The 11,031-nt window shown below is 40.8% G+C and overlaps 1 protein-coding gene across 1 annotated transcript; it reads right to left on the minus strand.

The window, feature by feature from the left end:
* Nucleotides 1–812: 812 nt before the first annotated feature.
* On the minus strand, nucleotides 813–6,531 carry fbxo16 (F-box protein 16; the record flags this gene model as incomplete). Its single annotated transcript, XM_079215181.1, has 7 exons — nucleotides 6,406–6,531; nucleotides 5,318–5,447; nucleotides 4,609–4,644; nucleotides 4,103–4,309; nucleotides 3,283–3,617; nucleotides 2,406–2,493; nucleotides 813–1,082 (listed from the first exon to the last, which is right to left on the minus strand). The coding sequence occupies exons 2-7, from the start codon at nucleotides 5,414–5,416 to the stop codon at nucleotides 813–815; spliced, it is 1,035 nt and encodes a 344-aa protein (XP_079071307.1). The 5' UTR covers nucleotides 5,417–5,447; nucleotides 6,406–6,531.
* Between the last annotated feature and the right edge of the window lie 4,500 nt (nucleotides 6,532–11,031).

An 11,031-nucleotide genomic window follows, 5' to 3' on the forward strand; every position in this document is an offset into this window, starting at 1 on the left:
TCTACAAGATGCCGTTCTATATTACAACTAACTATATTTACAGCTCATGTTAAAGTCTCCTGAACAAAAACATTTCTTCAACATGATTTCCTTCTTTCTAGTTCCTCGTGTAAAGAATCAGGCGTCTGGTCTGCAGCAGCGTCTTCATAATGTTCACCTCCGACCTCGTCTCCATCCTGCGCCGCGCTTACTTAATAACATGCACATCAGTATATATATATATATAAAATATGTATATGTATCTCAAACTACACCTCCTGACTGTAGAGCTGTGGTTCTTAGGTCCTGCTGGTGTGTGTGTGTGTCCAGGACTGGACCCCAAACAGTGGTTTACCTGTGAGTGATGGAGAGAAACGTTCACCTGAGATAAATACAATTGTTATAGTTGGTTCAATATGAAGGATGATGATTTATGTTCCATTTCTGTCCGTGTTTTTCTGTCCTTGTCTGATTGTTCGTATAGTTGGTTGTTATGCTGTTGTATGTATTTATTTTGCTTATTTTTTGTTGTCTAGTAATGTGTAACTTGTAAAAACTTAAAATAAAATGAGTACCAGTACTAGTATTACTAGTATTACTACCAGTGTGAGACCTCTGAACTCTTCACTGTGAGATATAACTGATATAACTGAATTCGGTACATGTCTGTTCCTCTTTGTTGACGCATTTTAGACTTTATGTTGTCTGATTTTAATTGTCATGATGTGTACCTTCTACGTAAAAGAAAATCTAAAAACAGATCTTAAAACTTCTTAAACAAAATAAATAAAAATACTCGAAATCAATAATTTAGCATGAAACATGTAACCGGGTCATGAAGTGCAGTTTGTGACCCGGTTACATGTTTCATGATAAATTATTGAGCCATAATTGCTCTTGCTGCGCGTCTTGCTGTTGGTTTCATCACGCTCAGCCCAGAGGAAGTGGAGGAGCTGGGAATGCTTACTGGGAGGAGCGCTCCGCTGGGAGCGCCGGGACGCCCTGAGCGCCTCCACGCTCAGCCGGGGCGCCGCCGGCCTCACCGGCGCCGGACGGACCCCGGCGTTCCACCGGGTCAGGCGCAGCAGGGCCTGGGCGGTCTCCTTGGTGACGGCGGGGCCGTGCCCGCAAGAGGCCCAAAGTGGTGGAGGAGGAGGAGGAGGAGGGGGAGGAAGAGGAGGAGGGGGAGGAAGAGAAGGAGGAGGAGGACGGTGTTGGGGTCTGCAGTTGGTGCTGAGGAACATCTGAAGGAGGCGAGAGACAAAAGTAATCAGATGACGAGTTACTTTAACCCTAGAGCGATTGTGGGCGTGTCTTATTGAAGATAGGCGTATCTTATTGAAGATAGGCGTGTCTTATTGAAGGTGGGTGTGTCTTATTGAAGGTGGGCGTGTCTTATTGAAGGTGGGTGTGTCTTATTTAATATGGGCGTGTCTTATTGAAGATGGGCGTGTCTTATTTAATATAGGTGTGTCTTATTAAAGGTAGGCGTGTCTTATTGAAGATAGGCGTGTCTTATTGAAGATGGGTGTGTCTTATTGAAGATAGGCATGTCTTATTAAAGGTAGGCGTGTCTTATTGAAGATAGGAGTGTCTTATTGAAGGTGGGTGTGTCTTATTGAAGATAGGTGTGTCTTATTGAAGGTGGGTGTGTCTTATTGAAGGCAGGCGTGTCTCTCTGCTCCGATCCCTGTTTTTTTCAACAGGCATGTGTTCTGGTGATTTTCACCTGACGTTAGTAAAAGAGGGTGAAAACATTTGAAAAAGACTTTTCCTTCACAGGACAAGACTTACATGTCCCAAGAACGACCTGACCAAAGAACAAGTTCATTGCTCCATTATTTATATTTTTAATCATGTCCTAATTTCCCCCCCGATTTTGAGCCTTTTTTAGAGTTCCTCCATGATACCTGTTTTTGGTTCGATGAGAAGTTCTATAGAGTAAAATAAAAGAAGAGTACTTAAATTTGCCTTGTATTTTAATATATTTTGATGAGAAGTATATTTTATATCGGGTGAAATATACCTGACGTTAGTGATAGTGTGACTATTTTTAACATTAGTTAGGGTTAATAACCACAATTCCACGTGATTCCAGAAGTATTGCGTTATATTTCACATTAGTTGCTGTATTCAGACACAAAAATGATGTATGATGATTTCCCCAAAGTGTGAATATGAATTGCCTCGTGTCCTCTATCTCACCCTCAAACCCCATCATCAGCATAATGTCGCTTGCTCTCCCTCTGTGTGCATCATCATTAACATGCTCTGTGTGTAAACGCTGCTCCATAATGCATGGTGCCTGCTGGCTGCAGCGTCCCCAGAGAGTCCCCCAACGTTTACCCCCTCCTCCTCCCCTTTGAGTCAGACAGCGGGTCCCAGTCTCAGTGGGCTCATGGTGGTGGTGGTGATGGATGGTCTACCAGCGCTTTGGCTTTGTGTTGCTTGTCGTGCGCCGCGTTCCTCTGGCTGCCGGCGCCCGGCCTCCATGTGGCCCCGCTGGTCCCCGCCCTGCAGGGACACAGGGTTATGGACCTGGAGGATTTATACCTGTACATACCTATACCTAATATATATATATATATATATATATATATATATACATATTTATATAAAGACGCATTATGGCCTCAAACAGAGTTGCTGCTGGACCTCTTTGGTACAATATTTGCACAATTCACTTATGAAGTCTATAGGATGATTTAATGCTTTTAAAAATTTCTTTTAATGCTTTTTTGGGGGGTTCGCAACTTTTTTTTTTCATGTACCGCCTTTGAAAAAAATCTTCATCCAAGTACCCCCTAACCATTGCAAAATAATCTTTGGTTGAAAAAATTATATAATAACACAGTGTCTGATTTAATATAGAATATATACAATTATCTTCATGAATTTAGACTTACATTTGATTGAATATGTATGAAATTAACTATTTTTAAAGGATTTTTTAATGGGTGCTATTTTTTTATATATATATTGCTAAATCCCACGTACCCCTGCAGTGCCTTCACATAGCCCCATTTGAGAACCACTGATTTAATGTATATATGATGTACAGTTTTTTCTATTTCTCGTCTCTCATTTCATTATTTTATTCTAATAGTTATTTGCCCCTTTACCTCTCAGTCTGTCTGAGTGCTGCAGGGATAGAACAAGTCTAATAGTTGCATATTTTTTGCAATGTCCAGATGCACAGCTCAATATGTGAGTCTTAGATAATAAGAAATCTACTTAATAGTAATCTTGAAGTTCTGCATTTGGTTGAGTTTGTCGTTGCGTAACATGTTGTTAAAGCCTCACGCTTTGAGAGCCGGGTTGTCCAGGTAGTTGAAGCGCCGCGTGTCTTTGGGACGCCTGTCAGAGTCTCTCCACGGCAGCTTCTCTGTTCTTAACCCGGTCCTGGAGGTGGACGCTGGAGGCTCCTCTCCTGACGGACCCACACACAGCTGCAGGGCTGAGGCGGCCTGCAGCTGGTGGACATGAGTGATCTCCCGAACCTGCAGCTCCTGCACAGTGTGGATGTAGTGTCTCTTCCAGAAGCCCTGCTCCAGAGGGCCGGGGCAGAAGCCCAGCCTCACACACCTGGGCATCCACAGCTGGTCCAGCTCCACGATGCTCCTCCAGTGCCAGCTCACCTGCAGAAGAAGAAGAAAAAACAACTGCCAGGAAGTGCTGACACCTCTCCACACACATATGTATATATTTATACAGGGTTCATGCACCTTTTGACCAATGGATTTGCATGACTTTCAACCAAATTTCCATGACTTTCCATGACTTTAAACCAAATGTCCATGACCAAACATTTAGTGAAATCTGGGTGTAAACAGTAAAAAGTGAGTAAATGTAGTATTTAAACTAACAATGAGAATACAAAGCATACAGTAAACCTTAAATGACACAAATGAATGAGACAATAGTTTGATTAAAAGAATAAACATTTATATAGATGCCTGTATATAAGTATATGCTTATATTTTGAGCGTCTTTCTTTTAAAAGCATATTAATTATTTCAAACTCAGCAAAAAATGAACGTCATGAACACATGAATATAACACATTATTTCACACTATATATGTATACATATATGTATATGTATATATATGATGGTCTGTGTACCCGGGCACATCGACAGAGGCTGCGTGGGTCCAGGAAAGAGAAGACGTAGAGGCAGAGGGCTCTGGGCAGCGTGCAGCAGAGGTCTGCGGCCTGCAGGGGGAGCCGTCTGCCCACGCTGAGGCTCAGGAAGCTCAGCTGCTGCACCGAACAGCTCAGCACCAAGTCCTGCAGCACCGCCTCCCTCTGGCCGCCGGACCACCTGTGGAACTGACAGAGACGTGAACGAGGTCCAGGCGGCGGACTCACACTCACACTGAGAGATGTGTGTCTCTGTTCAGCATCAGCAGCATTTTAAAGAGGCAATTCACCCCAAAATATAAATATATACCTGTCCTCTTAAATGTATTCATCAACGGTAAATAAACGGTTTCTGATTCTGACGGAGGAACTATTTTCTTTCGGCAACTCACACCACCTCTGTCTGGATCGATAGATACAACTACACCACAATGAGGAGGTCAAATATGTGCTCTGGATTTTGGAGGTGAACTGTCCCTTTAACTCACCCACTTTGCCAGAAGGCTTCTCCTCTCTTCAAACACCTGAGAGGAGAAGAAAGGGAAGAAGGTGAGGGATCTGTCAGCAGTGATGAGATACGAAGGAGGATAAACCAAGATGACGAAGGCACATATTTGTAGTACGAATACCGGTGCTGAAATGTAACGCAGTAGGCGACCTTGTGGGGTTAAGATTATCTAATATGTCACCAAAAAAAGAAAAGAATGTAGACAGAATTGAGTTAAGAAAGTGTGTTTTCTTCTTACCGACCCCATTAATGACCTTCTGACCCCTCAGAGTTCTCTACCTGATTTTAAAATTAGTCCAAACTATCTCTACTTTGAAAAGCCGGGACATTAAAATGCTGCTTTACACATTAATGCACAATTATTAATAATGTCATAATAATATGTCTTTCACATTGAGTACTTTTACTTTTTTAAGTAGAGTTGCTTCTGTACTTTTACTTCAGTAACATTTTCATTGCAGGAATTTTACTCTAATGGAGTATTTATACTTATCAGAGTACTTATTTCCTCCACTATTCTTGAGATGAAAACTGTATTCTATGACTCTGATGATGACTCTTGTGTGTGTGTGTGTGTGTGTGTGTGTGTGTGTGTGTGTGTGTGTGTGTGTGTGTGTGTGTGTGTGTGTGTGTGTGTGTGTGTGTGTGTGTGTGTGTGTGTGTGAAGGCCCTGGTTCAGGGGTCCCGACCTGGCTGTTGGACGGAGGGTGGTTCAGAGGGGTCCAGGTGCTCAGGGTGGTCTTCATCTTGCTGCAGGACCTCGCTGGCACGCTGCCCCCTAGTGGCATCTCTGAGTCGGCTGGTTGAAGGCCCTGTAAACTGTAATCACAGGTTTTCTACCGCAGTATTTTTGAGGCTCATGTTTTGCCTCTTTCTAAGAATATTACGTTCACCAACATACTAGCTTTTATCTCACTTAAAGGGACAGTTCACCCTAAATCAAAAAGACATATTTTCCAGGTCATGATTTCTGTAAATATTCTTTGTCGTTTTTCAAATGCATTTTCTTTTTTTAATTGTAGTTTTTGCCGCTTTCTGCAACAGTCCCATTATAAAGTAGAGATGGCAGACGCCTCCAACACTAGGCCCCTCACACCAACACTGTTTAGATCAGTGGCTCTCAAACTGTGGGGCGCGACCCACTAGAGGGTCGCGGAGGTATTACAGGTGGGGGGAGATTTGTTTTCTTTTTTTTAATGTATTTTTAATAATATTTGTTTATAATCCTTTACTAATCCCAGAGTGGGGAAATTATTCTCTGCATCCTCACACATATCTTCCAGCATTTTGTTTTGTTTGAAACACGTTGAACATTATTGTTATGATCTTATATTTAGTGCAAAAACAAGTGATTTGCAGCCACAATAGGCAATTTTTTTGCCAAATATTGGTAATGTTTTGCACAGATCTAACTTTTATTTGCATTGTTCTAACAAAGTGATTGTACTTTGGAGGCAAAAAAATGTTCATGCTCCATGCCAGAAAAAGTTTGAGAACCAATGGTTTAGATTAATAAATAGCCCTACAAGAAAGAGGAGAAATGTGGATTTTTGATTTTGGGGTGAACAGTCCTTTTAAAATAGATCATGTCTAATAAATAATGCAACCTGTGTATCTTGGTCTTATTCATGCTGTAAAGTTGCTCTCCACTGTTACCGAATAAACACATAATCTCTAATTCTGTATCTTGTGAAACCACAAAACCAGCTGACGCACACTTAATCTCTGCAGTGTTTAAGAGTTAAACTGCAACACACTCCTCCAATAGTTTACTCACCACCAGTTCTGCTCTGCCGACAGGAGGAATTCAACCCTACACTCTCGCTAAGTGCAAACTCCTGATGGCCTTTGTGTCCGTACACCCAACTCTTCTTCTTCTTCTTCTTCTTCTTCTTCTTCTTCTTCTTCTTCTTCTTCTTCTTCTTCTTCTTCTTCTTCTTCTTCTTCTTCTTCTTCCCTGTGCACAGTTTACTTGTTCCCATAGTAACAGTGAGCATACTCTCCTTACATGGACTGGAGGAGGAGGAAGAGGAGGAAGAGGAGGAGAAGGGGGCAAAACAAACCACAGTGAGAGTGAGGAGTGTGCAGTAGTAGTAGTAGTAGTAGTAGTAGTAGTAGTAGTAGTAGTAGCAGTAGTAGAAGTAGTAGTAGAAGTAATTGCAGTAGCAGCAGTAGCAGTAGTAGTAGTAATAGTAATAGTAGTAGTAGAAGTAATTGCAGTAGCAACAGCAGTAGTAGCAGTAGTAGTAGTAGTAGTAGTAGTAGTAGTAGTAGTAGCAGTAGTAGTAGTAGTAGTAGTAGTAGCAGTAGCAGTAGTAGTAGTAGTAGTAGTAGTAGTAGCAGTAGTAGTAGTAGTGTAGTAGTAGTAGTAGTAGTAGTAGTAGTAGTAGTGTAGTAGTAGTAGTAGTAGCAGTAGTAGTAGTGTAGTAGTGTAGTAGTAGTAGTAGTAGCAGTAGTAGTAGTGTAGTAGTGTAGTAGTAGTAGTAGTAGTGTAGTAGTAGTAGTAGTAGTAGTAGTAGTGTAGTAGTAGTGTAGTAGTAGTAGTAGTAGTGTAGTAGTAGTAGTGTAGTAGTAGTAGTAGTAGTAGTAGTAGTAGTAGTAGTAGTAGCAGTAGTAGTGTAGTAGTAGTAGTAGTAGTAGTAGTAGTAGTAGTAGTGTAGTAGTAGTAGTAGTAGTAGTAGTAGTAGCAGTAGTAGTAGTAGTGTAGTAGTAGTAGTAGTAGTAGTAGTGTAGTAGTAGTAGTAGTAGTAGTAGTAGTGTAGTAGTAGTAGTAGTGTAGTAGTAGTAGTAGTAGTAGTAGTAGTAGTAGCAGTAGTAGTAGTAGTAGTAGTAGCAGTAGTAGTAGTAGTAGTAGTAGTAGTAGTGTAGTAGTAGTAGTAGTAGTTGCAGTAGTAGTAGTAGTGTAGTAGTAGTAGTAGTAGTAGTAGTGTAGTAGTAGTGTAGTAGTAGTGTAGTAGTAGTAGTAGTAGTAGTAGTAGTAGTAGCAGTAGTAGTAGTAGTGTAGTAGTAGTAGTAGTAGTAGTAGTAGTAGTAGTGTAGTAGTAGTAGTAGTAGTAGTAGTAGTAGTAGTAGTAGTAGCAGTAGTAGTAGTAGTAGTAGTAGTAGTAGTAGTAGCAGTAGTAGTAGTAGTGTAGTAGTAGTAGTAGTAGTAGTAGTAGTAGTGTAGTAGTAGTAGTAGTAGTAGTAGTAGTAGTAGTAGTAGTGTAGTAGTAGTAGTAGTAGCAGTAGTAGTAGTGTAGTAGTAGTAGTAGTAGTAGTAGTAGTAGTAGTGTAGTAGTAGTAGTAGTGTAGTAGTGTAGTAGTAGTAGTAGTAGTAGTAGTAGTAGTGTAGTAGTAGTAGTAGTAGTAGTAGTAGTAGTAGTAGTAGTATTAGTAGCAGTAGTAGTAGTAGTAGTAGTAGTAGTAGTAGTAGTAGTAGCAGTAGTAGTAGTAGTGTAGTAGTAGTAGTAGTAGTAGTAGTAGTAGTGTAGTAGTAGTAGTGGTAGTAGTAGTAGTAGTAGTAGTAGTAGTGTAGTAGTAGTAGTAGTAGCAGTAGTAGTAGTGTAGTAGTGTAGTAGTAGTAGTAGTAGTGTAGTAGTGTAGTAGTAGTAGTAGTGTAGTAGTGTAGTAGTGTAGTAGTAGTAGTAGTAGTAGTAGTAGTGTAGTAGTAGTAGTAGTAGTAGTAGTAGTGTAGTAGTAGTAGTAGTAGTAGTAGTAGTATTAGTAGCAGTAGTAGTAGTAGTAGCAGTAGTTGCAGTAGCAGTAGTAGTGTAGTAGTAGTAGTAGTAGTAGTAGTAGTAGTAGTAGTAGTAGTAGTAGTAGTAGTGTAGTAGTAGTAGTAGTGTAGTAGTAGTAGTAGTAGTAGTAGTAGTAGTAGTAGTAGTAGTATTAGTAGCAGTAGTAGTAGTAGTAGCAGTAGTAGTAGTTGCAATAGTAGTAGTAGTATTAGTAGTAGTAGTAGTAGTAGCAGTAGTAGTAGTTGCAGTAGCAATAGTAGTAGCAGTAGTAGTAGTTGCAGTAGCAATAGTAGTAGTAGTATTAGTATTAGTAGTAGTAGTAGTAGTAGTAGTAGTAGTAGTAGTATAACCTTGTGTAAGGCGTAATAAATTGTCTTGGTAAATAACATAAGGCGTTGGCTCTGTGTTTTTTTCCCCACAATGCTCCTGTTGAGTTCATCCCGCTGCTTGCAGCCCGACATGAATACATGAAACATGCTCTTCATCCATTCACAGACGAACAGAGCAGCGCAACACTCGGCCACCAGTCTGAGAAGTTTTCCATTCAGGAGCAGAAGCCCGGCTCGTCCTCGAATGGGCGGTCGCGCGCAACGAAGACAGAGAACCTGCTGCGAAGAAAGACGGAGAGCTCCGTCAAGTTAAACACGCGCACAACGCGCAGGATCGGAAACCAGCCACCGGCCCTTCAAAGTAAGAGTGTAGAATATGCCACGGCATAAAAGCATGTAACATAGATTATGTGGTTATTTGGAAATGTATTCATCTGCTATTAGTCACACCTCACAATATCACGCATGTTAGTGATATTTACTTACATTACATTGTGAATATTGATCAGGGAATATTAAACCATTTTAAAATACCATTTAACTGTTGAGGCTGGTAATCTTTATTAATGAACTGTATTTTATAGACTTGTTAGTTTTTTAATACTGCTGGTATGTTAAATAACCTGTGACTATAATTGTAGAGTAATAATAATTATCTGTCTCTCTGAATGTCTATATATCATGTCCCGTTATTGCACATTAATAACTCTGCTTCTTCCCCAGACACTTTGTGCTTTTTCTCCTCAGGTTTATATGGATCCTGGTTCTATGTGGATCCGGTTTTGTCTGCTTGACACAGTGCCACTACTATTATTATTACTGTTATTATTATTAGTCACATTTTTATTTCTATTGCTACAACTATTGCTGTTGCATTATTATTATCATTATGTTATCTCCACTGCTTCTGTTATTATTAGTGGTGCTACTTTTTCTATCATCATTATTGCACACATTTGTGGTTTGTGATATTGGACTATAAAAAATACATTTGATTTAAAAAAAGAAGTCAGAATTTACCCCTGCCATTTATAGTGAAGTAGATGTTATACTTATTAAGTGTAAACTCAACTATTGAGCTATTTTGCACTCCTGCTTATGATTCATATTTATTAAAAATAATCTTAATTTATACATTTATAGGGTGGCAGTAAATAATAAGAAAATAAAATAATAAACTAAGTTTGATTTACTGACACGTAATGTGGTCCGTCCCGTCTGTCGCTGATGAGGCTTTTATTGTGTAGAGTCTTGTCTGGATCCATTTTAGAAATGTCGCGGGCTTCACCACTCAGCGGAGAAGGAGGAGGACAGAGGAGGCGAGCGGAGGACAGAGGAGGCGAGAGGAGGGTGCTGGAGGGGGACATTCACTCATTGTTACCAACTCGAGGAGCGGCGGAGACCCCGTTGCTACACGTGAAATTGTCGGCACAATATTCAGGTAAAAGTTGCTTTAACCGGTTTAACGGCTAGCTTGAATTTTCCCAAAACCGGGACCGCTTCTCGCGAGCAGCCGCCTCCTCCGCCGCGCGGCGAATTAAACGTCAGAAACACCGGTACGCTGGCCGCATTAGCGGCGGTTACTCCCGTCCAGGAGCGACCAACCGTCATCTTTTGTCTCCGCGGCGCTGCTCGCGAGCGTTAAGTCACGTCACCGGGACCTCCTCGCGCTAGAACGGTTGGGTCCCGCTAAGACGGTTCGGACCAACCGTCCTAGCGGGACCCAACTGTCGCGGTCATTGTACGGGGTCGCAGCCGCAGGAGGAGCCCGGTAACGGGGACGCTCAGGTGGGCTAACGGGCGCACTAATGCCGCGTTTAGGAGAATCAGCCGTTATTGAAGGGTTTGACGTGTGTTTAGTAGACCCGGGTGTAATAAGATGTAATATGTGTGTGTAACACCATTTATTTCATTGGTGTGGAAATGTATTGTGTCGTTATGGGTGTGCACTGTAATGTAAAAGCAATACAAATAAATAAATGTAAAAGCAATATCCAAATGGGAAAATGGGTTTTGTATATATATCTTCTTCTTTTTTTGTTAAGGCTAAAACAGTTACTTTTTCTACAAATTAAGGTTATACAACTACAATTCACCATTACCAGAAATAATAGTGTAAAAAAAAGCTGCTTCCCACCTAAATGTTTATTTAGATGCTTCCTGTATGTAATTGTTTTGTTGTAATTCCTGGTCCCTAGCATGATATATTGCTGTTAATTAATTCTGCTAATGTCATCACTTGTCCACACATCCACCCGCCACAGTGAAATGCAATTACCAACCCTCTTGAAACAGCCTTTTGTGTGTTTTCCAGTTGCGGCCAATTATTTCTCACATTTTCCCTAAATAAATAAATAA

The sequence above is a fragment of the Taurulus bubalis genome (genome assembly GCF_910589615.1).
Source record: "Taurulus bubalis genome assembly, chromosome: 3".
Classification (NCBI taxonomy): domain Eukaryota; kingdom Metazoa; phylum Chordata; class Actinopteri; order Perciformes; family Cottidae; genus Taurulus; species Taurulus bubalis.